Source organism: Tachypleus tridentatus, chromosome 1 (genome assembly GCF_004210375.1).
Source record: "Tachypleus tridentatus isolate NWPU-2018 chromosome 1, ASM421037v1, whole genome shotgun sequence".
Classification (NCBI taxonomy): Eukaryota; Metazoa; Arthropoda; class Merostomata; order Xiphosura; family Limulidae; genus Tachypleus; species Tachypleus tridentatus.
The window spans coordinates 43,277,150-43,294,019 of record NC_134825.1 but is presented as its reverse complement, the minus strand read 5'-3'; the positions used below and the strand labels follow the sequence as shown (position 1 = coordinate 43,294,019).

Sequence of the window (16,870 nt, the reverse complement as noted above, 5' to 3'; positions counted from 1 at the left end):
TAAAAACAATACAATTTATAATAACAGTTATTACAAATGATGGTTTATGTACAACCGTTTTTACAAACTCACAGACAATACTGAATCTTGTATCTGGTGTAGAACTGAGTATCTTATCGAAGAACAAATTACTTCTGAGTTGATATTGTTGCGCCTTGCTTAAGCTAGCTAGCTTGATTGGCATCACACCATTGACTTTTACTGATGAAGATATTTAATATCTTCGAAGAGATTCTAATGTTCAAAGTTATTCACTGAAGTTGAATTATTTGTAATGTTCGAAATCAATAAATGTTCCTGGTCAAATTCCGTAGTTTTTGGAATAGTAGGCGTTAATCACAATTATAACTTCCTATGCCTGTAGCAAACTGATTGTAGCTGCCCAATAATATGAGGTATGATCAGAATGTTCTAAGACTTCACTTTTATTCACAAGAATAATGTACATACATCAGTATTATATGCTATCCCCTTAAAAGTAATCTACCCCAGTTGATACACACTTGTTCCAATGTTCCTGCCACTTTTGGAAGAAATGCTAGAAGTCTTCAACTGTTATGCGACTTAGTTTTGCTTTCACATTATTATGGATTGTTGGTATGTCATCAAATTTCTTTCCTTTAAGGCCCAGCATGATTAGGTGTTTAAGGCACTTGCCTCGTAATTCAAGGGTCGCGGGTTCGAATCCCCTTCACACCAAACATGTTTGCCTTTCAGCCAAGGGGGCATTATAATGTGATAGTCAGTCTCACTATTCATTGGTTAAAAAGTAGCCCAAGAGTTGGCGGTGGGTGGTGATGACTAGCTGCCTTTCCTCTAGTCTTACACTGATAAATTAGGGATGGCTAGTGCAGATAGCCTTTGTGTAGCTAAATCTTTCCTTTCTACTTAATTTTGATTTTTGGAAACAGAATAAATCACACAATGCAAGGTCTGGAGAGTAGGGGTGTGTGGTATCACAGGAATATTTTTTTCTGCCAAAAACTTTTAAACATACACAGCAGTATGTGAAGGTGCATTGTCGTGATGAAAACACATGCAGAGTTTATCAATTAAAATTGCCTGACACAATTCAAATAGAATGTCCAGTTCATCAGTAATTTCGCGGATAGTTAATCATCGATCACTTCGAATACTTTATTTCACTTTAGCAACCGTTTCATCAATGAACGATGCTGCTAGTTGCTCAGAACGTGGGTCATCATTGACTGATTCCCGGCCATCTTGGAAGCATTTTATCCACTGATAAACGACAGCCTTACTTAAGTAGTCATCACCAAAGGCAATTCCTAACATTTTAAGGATTTCTTGATGCAAATACGTTGCTCTTCTGTCCATTTTTATTATGACAGGGGCAAGAGATACGTCTGTCTTTGAATACGTCTTTTGCAACACAGGTATAAGGTCTGGAGAAATGGCTTGTTTATGGGGTAGATCACTATTTGTACTTTGTACACACCTCAGTGAAGCTCACTACCTCTGTACGGGCTGGCACTTGTTACAGAAGAAGTTTTAGAACATTTTGATCAAACTTCGTATTCTCACTGTAGTTTCTCCATGCGACACTTTTTATATATCAATCATGCAAGATTCTGGAACTTTCACCAAAGTTCATTTGCAACAGCACCATCAATCACTAGTATTATATATACATCTAGCATGTTGTTTATTCTTATGCACAATAACATTCTACAAATTTCGAAAACACACTGTCAAGAATATGCATCACATGCCAAAAAAAAAGAAAAGTATACAGAAACAAACATAGACACTAAAAAAATGTTTAACAATAAATCCATTACATTTCCCTTTGGTGAAATTCAAAGTTACAACACATCTTTCATGTAAATCTCTATGAGATACCTCTCCTCCAGGCCCGGCATGGCCAAGCATGTTAAGGCGTGCGATTCGTAATCTGAGGGTCGCAGGTTCACATTCCCTGTCGCGCCAAAGATGCTCGCCCTTTCAGCTGTGGTGGTGTAATAATATACAGTCAATCCCACTATTTGTTGGTAAAAGAGTAACCCAAGAGTTGGCAGTGGGTGATGATGACTAGCTGCCCTCCCACTAGTCTTACACTGCTAAATTAGGGATGGCTAGCACAGATAGTCCTCGAGTAGTTTTGTGCGAAATAAAAAAACAAACAAACCTCTCCTCCAGTAGGAGAGCACTACTATCGCGTGATGCACGTGATTCCTCTACCTGCTGCCACCAAACTATCACTTTGAAGTTTACAGGAGATGTGAGCAGTGCAAGATAGGTGGGAGTAAATGCGAGAAGAGGGAAGTATAAGTTGGAAATACATTTTCCTTTAGGAAAATTACAACTTCTGATGTGGTACCCTCTCTCCTTGCATTATTAGCTTGAATTCCACATTGAATTGTAGGAGAGATCAGTGCAAGGAAAGATCTCTGGAGGAGCACCACACAACATTTGAGCCAAGTATCTCTTTTTCATAAAAAGTTATAAAGTCCAGAGGACCAGACATGGTAAAACTAGAAGAGAGTACATCCACATGAGAGAAGATGATGCATAAAAGAAGTTGAATCACTCATTGCTATGATGGAAGGTGGGTAAGAAATATGAATCAAGCTGTAGTGCAGCAAAGGAGTGAAGAACTGCACTTGGCAAGCCAACTACATCTGAAACCTCACTCACTAGGTACTGATCTTCTTGCAAGGGTAAGATGAGGACATATATTTTTTTCCCCTCGATGTGTATTCCTGTACATGGTAAGATGACCTCCCAGAGAAGGTTCTGTAATTTTAGCTTACCTTTTCTGTGATCTGAAGGTCTACCCATATGTTTACCATGTGTAGTGACCTGTGAAGGGGAGGAGAGGATCCTGATGGTCGAGGGATCCAACCATAACACAACACTTTGGTTTGAATTCCTATAGACGATAGGTCTTGGGGTTTCCCCTTGGGTTAATTGGCTGGTCCACTTGAGCTAGGGTCAACTAAGTACCAGTACCAGACGTTTTCAACAGATGTTGTGGATATTGTATCTAATGCTTGTGTTTGGGTATAGTGCTCACGATACATTGGCATTGCTGCAGTGTTCTTATTTGGCATTGCAATGCATTCCCTCGTATGGCTCCATGGTGGGTGGGGACAGTGGGCACTGACATGTTATTTTTATTATGGATACCTGCATTCATAAACAAAAAATAAAAATGAAAACCAGAAAAAACAGATTATCAGAAAATGACTACCTATAGACGAATCTGTTGTACAGTCACCATCAAAGTTAGACTCCACACCTCGATTTCTCATTTTACATTCATTGTCTGACAAGTGTTTAGGGCAGTCAGGCTGGCTTGCTCTTCCAAGTCAGTAATAAAGCTGTGCTAAGGAGACATTTTGGTGGAAACATCAACATAATACACCAAACTCCTTCTGAGTTTGAAGATCATTGGGAATATACCCATCGAGGTTACTCCCCATGCAAACCTGATTTCCTCAAGATGAGTTATTGTTAAAATGGACTTGAAGAACATTCTCGAGTCGAAAATCCTCTCTGGTTTACCAGCAAAGTCATTTCTGTGGTGCAATGAATCTCCACTTACAAAGATGGAATTATAATGCCCACTAATGTTTTGGTGTTTACATCACCACACCCTTCTGCCACATTCAAAGCAGGTTATCGTAACAGTAAGGCATGGTCATACATTCCCAATCCTCTTGGATATTTCCAGTGTCACTCAAAGACATCATGTCGTGGTTCTTTAACATGTGCTTGTTGTGGTGGCAAAGACCACAATACCTATGTGTGCAAGCTGGAGCTACACTGTGTTAACTGCAGTTGTTTTCACCCCTCTTACTTTAGTTCTTGCCTTAAGTGGGTGGAGGAGAAAGAGGTGCAAAGCTTTAAGACTTTGAACTATATCTCCTACCCAGAGGCTCAGAAATTATGGTCCCCAACTCCATTTCCAACATATGCTGATGGACTCCATTCCACAGCCACAGTGGAAGTGCAGACAAATCTCTCCATGTCTCCAACAGAGTTGTTTGCAAAACATCTAAAGTCTTTTTCTCTCCATGGTTAAAAGAATTGACAAGTCTACATCTACTCACATCTCTCTCCCCACCACTCATACCAGTGGCTGCCTGGGTTCACTTCTTTTGGCTTCGGGTTCATGTGTTTTTGGGCTCATCTTCTTCTCCAGCCCCCAAGATGTAAAACGATTATTCATTCACACCCCCAGTCACTGGAATCTTTGTCCACAGACAGAGACATAACTACTAAAGCCAAGGCAGGATCCATGGATGTCAATAGATCTGCATCTAATAAAGAAAAAATGCAGTTGAAAACAGAAGAGCTCTCTGCCCTATTCTCCTCCTCATAAATAAAAATGACCACCTTAATACAGTGGAACTGTAGGGGTTTTCATTTGAATATAGATCACACTAACAATTTGATTGATTCTTATCATTCTCTGTGTCTCTATTTACAGAAAACGTTTCTGAAACCTGCCAACACAGTCACCTTTCGGCAGTTTTCTTTGTACAGAGGTGCAGATTGTGTGATGGATGAGTGCATGGAGGGATGGCACTGATGGTCGATCAGCATGTGCTTGCCCTATCTTTGTTACTCGATACATCCTTGGAGGTTGTAGTTATTTGTGTTTCCTTGGGTCATACTATTACTATTTGTTTTCTTTACATCTCTCCTGGAGAGGCCTATGATCAGTCAAACCTTGATGCCCTCATTGAACAGTTACCATTTCTCTTTTCAATTGTAGGGGATTTTAACTGACATAATTCCCTCTGGGGTGGTGCTTATATTGATGGGAGGGATAATTCCATAGAGCATATGCTTTCAGATCACAATGTTCATCTCTTCATTACTGGTTCTTATACTGATTTTCGTGCACCTAGTCAGTTTTTTTACAGCTGTTGATCTCTCTGTCTTCTCTCCTTCACTTTTCTCTTACTTTGTTTGGAGGATTGACAGTAACCCATGGAGCAATGATCATTTTCTAATCACTTAAAGAGAGACTGGACATGGTCAATGCCACCCAACCTGCATGCCTCAGTGGAAGTTGGATCAAGCCAAATGGCCCTCTTTCACTGCCATCGTCTGTAAGCCATTGATAGACAACTGCATGGTAGCAGTGATTAATTGTATTGTCCAGGCACCTGATCAGTGTATTCCTGAAACCTCAACACGTTTTCCATGGTATCCTTGTCCATGGTGGAATCCTGCCTGCCACATGGCATTAAAGCTCAAAAACAGGCATGGGATACCTTCGTAGGTATCCCACTCTTTTAAACCACATTGGTTTTCAGCAGGCCCTTGCACATGCTCACCAGGTCAAATGTCAAAGCCAGATAGAAAGTTGGATTAAGTACACAACTAACATCTCTTCTACCACCAGTTCCAAAGTCATATGGGACAAGGTTAGTGGGTAGTATACTTCTCCCCTTTTGATCTTGCTTTCTGATGTCCAGGAAGTTGCTGATGCTTAAAGCATTGCCAGTACCTTCAGCAAAAGCTTTTCTCATGCATCTAGCACTTTTGCTTTACCCCCCCCCCCCATCTTCTTAGCTTTCAAGATTCAGGCATAGTGATCGCTTCTTTTCTTTTGGGCTGATCATCTCTATGACTATGATTGCCCTTTTACACTGGTGGAACTCAAGCTTGCTGTTCGTTGGTCTGGCAGTACATCAGTTGACGTAATGATATTCACTATGAGATGCTGTGCCATCTCTCTTCTGCCCTCTTGCTGCTCTTCTGGTTGTTTTTAACTAGATCTTGCAGGAGAATGCTTTTCCTGATGCTTGGCACTTTTTCTCAAGCATATGGAGAATCCCAGGATTTGTTCAAACTATCATCCAATTGCTTTGACAGGCTGTCTCTGTAAAATCTTAGAGGATAATTAATGCTTATTTTGTTTGATCAAATAAGCTTTTCTGTGCAATCTGACAATATTTGCAGCTTTTTTACATAGTAAGTATAATATCAAAGATATTAAGAGCATAAATTGTGAGCATGTTTCTAAAACTTTAGGGTGAACATAACATTTGCACAGTTTTTGTCAACAAGAAATAATGTTATTGATAAAGGCACAGTGTGAGTCACGTATGCCTCTAACCTAAGTTAAAGTGACTAAGGTTTGTTACCACCTGCTTTGGTTTTATGTGTGTCAAGTTAGCTAACTTTTTGACAGCAGTTTCATTGTTTTACCAATAATAAAAGCAGTATGTTTGGCTGAATCTTACACACTTAATTGAAATGTTAACTTAAAAGTTAAAGGTTATATTAAACTGTAAAGTGTAAGAAGGATTGCTCTATTAAGTTATTAACTGATCAAGGTCACCATTTGTCATTCACTATTACCAGTTATCAAAATCGAATTTAAAATAAAGCTTTTTTACATTTACATACATATCAAACAAATGCCAAATTATCAGTTAAACCATTCTGTGAATTATAAGAAATACTTTTGTTTGAGAAAAAAATTGCACCTTGGTTTCTAAAAAGTGTCAATCATGGAAGCCTTTCTCAAGGAACATCTTGTTTCTGTAATTTTTTACCTTGAGAAAGCTTATGATACTACATGTAGGTAAGGCATTTTGCAAGACTTCTACTTATATGGGTTGTGTGGCCATTTGCCCATTTTTATCAGAAGTATTTTAATTAACTGGTGATTCCAAGTTTGTGTGGGTTTGACACTTTTTTTTCTTTTCGACAGGAACTATAAGTCTCAGAGCTGCTGTCTTGAGTGTCACACTTTTCACTATAAGTGTTAATGCCATTACTGAACAACTCTCCACTGTAATTTCAAATGTACTCTATGCCAACAACTTCCACATCTTCCACATGTCAGTCATCAAGCATGAGGTTTATGGAGTGGCAGTTACAGACTGCCCTTAATTGTTTACTGAAGTGGACAACAGCAAACGGTTTTACCTTTTCTCTCTCTAATACTGTCTGCATTCACTTTTGCCACCAATACCTCATTCACCCTAACCCTGAGCTCTGTCTAAGTGAAGTTGTGCTCCTTATTGTCCCTGAGGCAAAGATCTTGGAGCTTATATTTGACTGCAAGCTGACTTTCATTCCACACCTCAAGCAGTTATGCATCAAGTATACAAGGACACTAAACATCTTCAGAGTCCTCTCTTCCACCTCTTGGGGAGTGGATCAATGTTCTATGCTCAAGATATCTCATGCCCTCATTTCATCACAACAGGACTATGGGTCTCTGGTCTATGGCTCTGCCAGAACCTCAGCCTTGAAGATGTTGGACCTCATTTGCCATCAGAGGCTTCAGCTCTGCAAGGAGGCTTTCTGCACTTCTCCAGTCCAGAATTTGTATAGTGAGACTCATGAACCTCCTCTACACCTCTGCCGTTTGTAACTGTCTTTACTGTGTGCTTCAAAACATCGATTCTTACCACAGCATCTTACCTTGGGTTGTGTGTTTCTTCCTCAGTGGGCCATGTTTTTTCAGAATAGATGGCCTGGCATTGTTCCTTTTGGCCTTCATACCAAGTGCAGTTGATTGAATTGAATCTGTCCTTGGATGACATTGCTGTCTCCATAGGCCAGCTCATCCTACTATGACTTATTACGATCCCCAATTTGACCTTTCTTTGAGTCATCCAAAGAAGTTGGATGGTCCCAATTGAAAGTACCGTCTTCTATTTGCCAAACATCATTCAAACCATCCTTTCATTCCCATTTATACGTATGGTTAAAAATTAGGTGACTCTGTGGGCTCTGCCATAGTTTATTGTGATTCAGTAGTTGCACACAGGATCCCGTCTACAATTTTTGTGGTTACTGCTGAATTGTACACCATTTTTCTTGCCCTGGATTGCTATGCAGTACACAAAGGGTACTATTTATGCCAACTCGTTTAGCTCTCTATTGGCCTTAGGAATCGCTTCATGTTAGTTCTCACCCTATTCTCATTGATATTCAAAACTGACTGCCCATTTATCTTTATTGTATACTTCTATTCATGTTGGTATTTGTAAGAATGAGCTTGCTGACACTGCAGTTATGTCTGTCTGCTCTGGTTCTATCACTACTGTGCCTAATCCACATGTGGACTATGGCCCTGTATTTCAAGTCTTGGCTACACACCAAGTTGGCAGTCAACTTGGAGTGAGCAACACAATAACAAACTTTACCAGATGAAACCTTCTCTTGGACTTTGTCTGTCTTGTTTCTGTAAGGATTGGGAGGAGGAAGTTGTCCTAACTACACATTGGTAACATTTTTAATTCATCATATTCTTTTATCTTGAACTGATGTACCAATGTGTGGTCTGCGTGACACTCAAGTCACAATAGCTCACATTTTACTGTTGTGTCGTCATTACAAACGTGAGCGACGGCACCATTTTAGGTATGTTTTTACCCTTGATGTTGGACAGTGTCATTGGCGATGGTGACACTGTCCACCTTACAAATATTTTTAATTTTTTTAAGGACAATTGGCCTTTTTAATTCTATTTAAGTTTTCATCTGATGTTGGGCTGCTGTTTTTGTTTTAACTTAATTTCCCTTTACACTTTATACTTTCACTGTTTTATTTTTTTTACTGGTTGTTTGGTACAGATAGTCCAGTTCCTTTGCATCATAAAATGCCAAATAACAACAACAACAATATACTTTCTTCACCTCAAGTTCTAAGATTCAAGAGTAAACCTATCAGAAGACTCTGAGAATATGCAGAGTGGTCTAATGCCAGGGACTTTAGAATGTATCGTCCAGAAGCCAAAGGAAGTACACAGCATGCACTAGACCCCAAAGACCATGAATAAGTCTGAAATGACTCAAGTAGTCAACAACCTCATAATAAGGAGAAATCCAGAACAGAAGCAGAAGCATGCCATGGAGACCATCTGTGATCAACTACACAGAAGAATAATAGAGGGGGGAAGATGGACAACCTGAAACCTATGTGAGGACTTATGTGATTGGTTCATTTGATCTCCAAAACTTACTCACTAGGTACCAATATCTGTATGGGGATAGGAGGGATAAATCAAATTTGAGGGTTGAACTGCATATGAGCATTTCAACTTTGGGAAAAAACACTCATAGGTAGGATCCTGTAACTCCCACTACACTGAACTGAATGGTTATAGCCATATTTGTGGAGCCCATCCAGCAGGTTGCTTCTATGGTCAACTACTACTTCAACAGTTTAAAACTGCTAGGTGATGACTCCTATACTTCATTGGGAAAGAGGAAGTAAAAGTGCACTGGGGAGCCTGGAGAAACTACAACCCCTGAGACAGTGTAATGGGTGATCACAAAACCCTATTTTTAGAAGTAGATCATACAGACTTATTCAATAGAGGCATGGTGGGGATTTGAAGCAATTCCCTTATGCTTTATCCATATCTTCCATGGATGGTGTGGTTCAGGACAAGCATAATATTATATAAGTATCACAAGGAATTTACAGTCAAGTGAGCTTGTGAAGCATTCCATCTCAAGAGTGGACATTATATCATCTTTATCATGCTACAAGGGTCATTGAAACTTACCAAGATTTTTTTCCCATTTTGTTCCCAAACTTCTTTCGAATAATGAATTCAGACTTTTTTGTCACTAATAACCACAAGCATCCTAATTCCCATAATTAAGATTTATCAAAATTCTGGGATTTCTCTTTATGATATTAGAAATTTTAAAACAGTCTTTAGTATCCTCATAGGTTACCATGTGACTTCATCAGGTAAATTTAGTGAATATCCTAAGTTTATTTCTTCAAGTTATTTGGAGATCAGATAGTTCTAAGGTGTATGGTGGTGCTTTTGTTTCTGATCTTTTTGTCACATATAGTGACTTGTGGTCTGAATTACTCTCTTCAGATTTTTTTTCCTGAAGTGAGCTATGTTTACCCTCTGGAGGTACTTTATCAATCAACAGATTTGCTCTATACCTTACTTTTTTTTCCTCCTGTTGTTTTACAGTCAGAAGTTTCATAAGATGTTTGTGTGATGTACAGGCATATCAAGTATTTTCCACTTTCTATTAATTTAATAATTTTAAAGTTTTTCATATAGTTCGCTTCTATGTTGTTTTGGCATAAAACATGGCCTAGAAAATCATTGTGTTGTTTTGTTCTAGTAGATAACATCTACTTTACACACAGATATATTGTTGTACCTTCACACATTGTGTGCATCAGGCCCTTGACAACAATGTCCTTCATTGAACAAGTATATCATATCCAGAGTATACAGATTTATATGTTTATGAGAATGACCATTACGTGAAGACACTTGTCACTAATGGGTAAAAATGAGGTTCCTGTTTAGCAAGGAGCATGAGTTTTATTTAGTATACAGAAAGTTATACTTAATTCAAGAGATGAGTTGATTAATATAAAAAAACACCTTTTAGGATTATAAAACAGGCCTTATTCAGTGATATGGTAAGTTTTTTTAGCATTTTAAATAAAACTTGTTTTACACTTTACATCATTTGTCCATTTATTTTCTCAACTTAAGTTCAGTCACAGTTAACTTCAGGTTTACTCTTTAATTGTCATACATAAATATCTCATTATAATGCAGACCTACATGGTACTCATACCTTTTGCTAATTGCATTTTATCAGTCACATTCTTGCTGCTGATCCAGCATATAATCTTTGTTTTCTTATAATCTCCAACTTAAAATAGAGAATTTACCCAATTACAGACCCACCTGAAGAAATATTGGTAGATGTCTATGATTTAAAGGCCCCGGCATGACCAAGCACGTAAGGCATGCGACTCGTAATCCAAGGTTCGCGCCTGCGTCGCGCTAAACATGCTCGCCCTCCCAGCCGTGGGGGCGTTATAATGTGACGGTCAATCCCACTATTCATTGGTAAAAGAGTAGCCCAAGAGTTGGCGGTGGGTGGTGATGACTAGCTGCCTTCCCTCTAGTCTTACACTGCTAAATTAGGGACGGCTAGCACAGATAGCCCTCGAGTAGCTTTGTGCGAAATTCCAAAAATAAACAAAAACAAACTATGATTTAAATAGCTAATAATTATTTTAAAGTTCCAATTTATTTTACTTTTTGCTTCCTTTATGTTTTGGGGCCAGATGCTTCACTCTCAGTACAATATTTACCCTCTGTATGTTCACCAGCATCAGCAGGATGTTTATTTACATTATTGCATTGATGATTAATTGACTTTTACTTCCACCCAATAATATGCCAAGATGGGAGCAGACTTCTGCCTGTAATCTTCTACCAGTCTTGGGTTTATTATTAGCTGGCATTTACATCAAAATTCATTTTTTCAAGCATGTAGGTGTCTTTAAAGATTCCTGTTAGGGATGTTTATAGCTTTCATCTTTAGAATTAATGAAGTTGAAATTTTAAAATTCACAGGCATTGCTTCTTCATAACTGTTCTTCTTAGAATGTCTTACTTTGTAACTTTGGTGTAGGTGGTACCTTTTATGTCTTTTGATTTAACTTTTCAGTGGTGTAAATACTGAAACTTACCAATCTAGACATTTTCCAACTTGCTGGAAACTCATGAAGCTATGAGTTTTATTTGACTGAAACTTCATTAATCTTGGAGTTTCATAGCATCTTCCACGTGTGAACTTTAATTTGTTCATTGATGTGACCCTTCAAACATGGGGAAAGATGCAGGATTGTTTTCTATTATTTCTGGTTTCTTAAAAAGCAGAACATAATTACCAGTGTTCTAGATTTGCCAACTGTTAGAAAGACGTGCTTATGGATTATGGATGAGTTGAAAGATTCAGTTATTTTCGTGCATTTTCAAATCAATGCTTTAGTGGATTATATCAACAGTATGCCTCTCCTCAGAGCTCAGTAAGTTGTTTCTGTATGCTTATCTTCTAATCAGAACCTTCCCATATATATCACAACAAATTATTTTCACAGCACAGTGAATTCTTCTGATGGCTTTTTCTTTTAACCAGATCATCTATGGTTTCTTCTTCTTTTTTCTTGGAGGGGGGGGGAAATATGCACTTGAACCTCATATTTTCTGAAGCTTATTTGAAAACATTTCCTATAATTCCCAGGATGCCAGTTGCATCACCAAAGTGCACAAGCTTAATCTTCAAACTTCGTTTGTCTCTGGGACATTAATAAATCACTGGGTTTATTGTCACAAACTATTAAATGGATTGCCAATTTCTGTAAGTAATCTTAGGTAGCCATTTATCATTTTAATGGATGTCTTATCTTTGCAGACTTCCAGAATTTGACCCTTTGTCTTCATTGACCTCTTTGATGTATAATTTATTTTGCTTCCTCTTTGAAGAGACCTAGCCTTAGAGATTGCAAGGCCCTTCTATTCCAGCCTTTAGAGGTGAGGGGGGGTATCTGGGGCTGCCAGAAGTTCCATAGAAAGTCTAAGGTCTGTCATATCCCGGGATGTACCTGCAGCTATTTAAGACATATTTTTTATAACTTAAATCAGAATCTTGATTTATGCACCATTTTAATTTGATAATAACATATGGGCTTATTAGGTCATATTTTCAACTGTACAGATCAATACAACTTTTTGGCAAAACATAATGTATACAAGTGTGTACTAGTATATATGCACTTGCTTAATTGCAATTGCAATAATAATAATAATTCATCAATAGTTATTAAATCAAACAATTGCAGACAGATGCTTCATAAATTCACCAAAGATAGCCTTTCTTTATGTTGATGCCAAAATCAAGAAATACAGAAGTGTCACTGTTTCTAGGCAAGTTTTTGCCAAGTCACAAAGCAGCAGATTGTAAGTGTGGCATTCACATGGAATGAAAAAATGCTCTTGGAATCACGTATAGAAGATATGCTTCTACACCTGACTTATGCTCTTTCATATTAGCATTACAGTCCAAAGTCTAATCCCAGCTCATTCAGCTGGCACAGTAAAACACTGATAAGATTTTTATCTCTGCTTTCCTTCACCTCCAAAAAATTTATGAAATGTTTATAAATTTCAAGAGAAATATCAGATGAACTGTCTGAGACACAATGAATAATCAGTGACATATTTTCATTATATTGAGGTCTGGTATACAGTCTAATATCACATATTAATATTTAACACTTTTTTTATTCTGCGTACAATAATTGTTTACACCTTAGTGTGCCCATAAAAAAACACAACTCCTTCTTCATGTACTTTACTAAATAGTGGTCACAAATATCTTCATCCTTTGCTCCTCAAATCCAAGAGAGTTTGCATTATGTAGCTGGCACATTTTGTAAACTGAACCATAAAAAGCCATGTTGTGTTCAGCCAGAAACTGTATGATGACTAGAAAACTTTCAAGAACATTTTGACACTGAACTCTTTTCATTGTTGAGTAGTTGTAAACTTAGATTGTTGACAGTGCACCTCTTGTTCTCTCTTTTTTTTTAAGTTTGAACCATCACAGGGTAGTTTCCTTGTGTCCATTTGAATCGTTCATGTTCAGACAGATGTGAATTTGTATTCAACCAATCACTTAATCCACCTGATCCTAAAGCCATATTATAGTTACCAAAGAGCATGCAACAGAAACAAAAAATACAATTCTTTGTCATGGAGTACATGAGCCATTGATGATTTACAATTCATCCACTTAGTAGCTTTCATTTGTAGTTTTTTGAAAATGTTTGTCCTCTGTGAATCTTTTGAAAGTTATCCTTTTCATTTTTCTGTAAACCTTTCATTACTAAGAAATTACAATTAGTTATAATTATGTTTTAGCCAAAATGTAAGATACTGAAAATTTGAGATGCATATGACTTTATAAGTTTCATAATCAGGATGTTATATTCCCTACTAGTAGTTGCATGATGGAGCTTTTCATGTTCACACTGTTCATTCTTTCAGACTGTAAAATGAACTGTGGTACCAGTATCTTTACTCTTTTCATTAAAAAATCTTGCCATTGAATGAATTACTTGGCACTTGATGTCTGCTAGTAGTCTTCTCACTTATATTTTCATCATGGTCTGAAACATTTGTATCTTGACTGATTCTATTTAAGAGTAAACTTTTCAGTGGCTCCACCTTACTTTTCATACTGTTTCTTTAGCAATTTTAATATTTCTTTTCTTACGTCCACTTTGTTATTTTTAACAATGTCTCATTTTCTTTTTGCCAATTTTTCTACAGTAGTTATAACTAATGTGTATTTTTAATAACGAATATTATTATACACTTCAGATATACAAGTGGTGCAAAACACGTGTGAATGCCTCACTTTCTAACTTACATATGAACCCCTGAGTAATCATAATGTACATTCATTGTTTACCACCAATAAGAAGTGACCTCCCAATTTGAAAAACCTCATCTCAGTTTAAAATATACTTACACATTTTCAATTTAATAAGTCTCCAAAAATATGCTTCCCAAGTTACTGTGAGATAAATTATTTCAATACAAATAACTGTAACATGATCATAATGTTTCAGTGCTAGGTATTTTTATTGTGAATTATTGGCTTTTAAATTTTAAACTTCAAGCCCAAAGTAAACTTATTAAATTCTAGATTTTCAGAGTGACCCTATTTTCTTCTGAAAATGACCTATCAACACCTTGAATCCCATATGTATGCTTTTTGGTTGTCTTTTTTCCATAAAAATGTTAAAAATAGGACTTTGGAAAAGAAAAAAAAAAGACAGTTTCTACTCTGGTAATTATTTTTGGGGAAAACATAAGAAACCTGCTTTGTTAACTGGTTCAAGTTAGGTGGGAAACCTATTTTCTTTGGCCAATCAGCTGGTAAAAAAAACTTTATTTTCATGTTGCAGGCTCTTTTTTATTAAATACATTTTATCACAGATTATATGTTCTTTAACTATCTAATTAAAATTATTTATAAACTGTATGGTATTTTACAGGACAGGAACTAGGAAATTTTTGTGGCCACACAGATGAAGTATTAGATGCAGTCTTTGACATGACAAGTCATCATGTAGTTACTGGCTCTGCTGATGGTAAAGCTCGTATTTTTGATGTCATGAAACAAGAGTGTTTAACAGAGCTTAGTGGACATGAAGGAGAAATATCAAAAGTAAAGTGGGTCTTTGAGTTTTTAAAGCAATACTTGAAAATGTTTTAGAATTTTATGAACATCAATACCTTGGAAGCACAAATTTTATGTAGCAAAATATACTAAAAGGCTTAAAATTAATATGTTTAATTTAATAGCATAAAGCATTTAATGATAAAAAGCATACAGTTTTCCCATTAAAGCTTATGCTCTACAAATACTTGTCAAAGACTATAAGTTATTAAAGTAGTAGTTTATCTTTTCAGGTCATATAGTGCAGAATTTTTCCAATTATTTTGTAGGTGCTGTTTAATCCTCAAGGTAATAAAGTCCTAACAGCAAGCACAGACAAATCAGCCAGGATATGGGACCCCTTTTCTGGGAGTTGTCTACAAATTCTACAAGGACATAAAGATGAAATATTTAGCTGTGCATTTAATTATCATGGGGACACTATCATCACTGGTTAGTGTTATAAAGTTGGATGTATTTGCACTGTTAGATTTATGCAAATAAAAAAAATTGAAACACAAATAGCTGTTTATGTTATGAATGGTTGAAGTTAGGTTTTAACATGTTTCAGTTCCTATCAACATAAAATTTCAGAAAATACTGAATACTGTTTAAATTTGTTAATATTCTAGATAGGCTGTATTGATGTTTATCAAAGAAGTACTGGTGTACATAAATATAGATAACTTAAGAACTTACAAAATGTTATTCATACTTGATACAAACTTTGTGTACTTTAATATTTTGGTGGTTATGAGTAAATAAATTATACTTTTTTATGTAACTTTCTTAAACATCTGTGTACACCTAAATGTTTAATCATTTTTTTCCTTAATACACACTATTTTAATGAGCCTGCAATATTATATTTTTAAAATAGTACACTATTTTCTCAGTCTCTTTTAAATCATTACAAATATACATCTATAACTTCTTAAATAAATTATATATAGTTGATAGAGGCAGAGGTAACTGACATTTTATTTTATTTAAAAGAAATCTTTATGATCTTCATGACTTGTGTGGTTTTTGCATAAACACAATATTTAAATATCATGACGTTTCTTTAAGTTATTGTCATTTACTCCAATGTATATTTTTAGACTACTTCTTAATAGATAAATGCATTTTTCCTTTGCAGGAAGTAAGGATAATACTTGTCGCATTTGGAGATAAAACAAGTTTCATTTGTTTTACAAATACCTGTGGTGGTAATTCATCAACATCAATCTGTAAGTAAAGTACATAGCATACAAATGAAATTTTTTAAGACACCTAACAGTTTCTTCAAAAATCAGAATATTAAATTTTCCCACCTTCCAAAGTGTTTTTATTTCATACTAATGTAAGAAAGTTGCTCTGAGTATTAAATTAAAATAAATTAAATATTTCTCTCTTTCAAGTTAGTTGCTGAAACTTCTTTCACACGATGTTTGGAGATGATTTGAATAAGTAGTGAAAAAATTTTACTACAGTTGAACAACATTTCAACAAGCTTGTGTCACCATCATGTACCTGGTGTACTTGAGAATGTTAAAAGCTTGTTGAAATGTAAATTTATAACAAACTTTCTCTTACTACCAATTCAAACCATCTTTAAGCTTTATTTTCTGAAAAGTTGGTTCTTTATCATCACATTTCTCTGATAAGTGATGGTAATAATCCTGCATGGTCTACAAGGTTCTTAATATGATTGTTTTTAATATAACTCAACATATCTAATGTCATTCTAGGTCACACATTTGCCCAAGAAAATGATTTATGGTTTACTAGAGTTAACCATGAATGCTTAAATTTTTATAACTTTATCTATAGTAAGATTAGAAAGTTTGATTTATAGTTGTTGTAATATTTTCTAT

The 16,870-nt window shown here is 36.1% G+C and overlaps 1 protein-coding gene across 1 annotated transcript in view; it reads left to right on the top strand.

Moving 5' to 3' along the window:
* Positions 1 to 16,870, top strand: part of LOC143247119 (uncharacterized) — a 57,431-nt gene that overhangs the window by 37,688 nt on the left and 2,873 nt on the right. The window contains exons 11-13 of the mRNA XM_076494634.1: positions 14,848 to 15,020; positions 15,302 to 15,464; positions 16,153 to 16,243. Coding sequence (XP_076350749.1) covers positions 14,848 to 15,020; positions 15,302 to 15,464; positions 16,153 to 16,187 — 371 coding nt within the window. The 3' untranslated portion in view covers positions 16,188 to 16,243. The remainder of the gene's footprint in view (positions 1 to 14,847; positions 15,021 to 15,301; positions 15,465 to 16,152; positions 16,244 to 16,870) is intronic.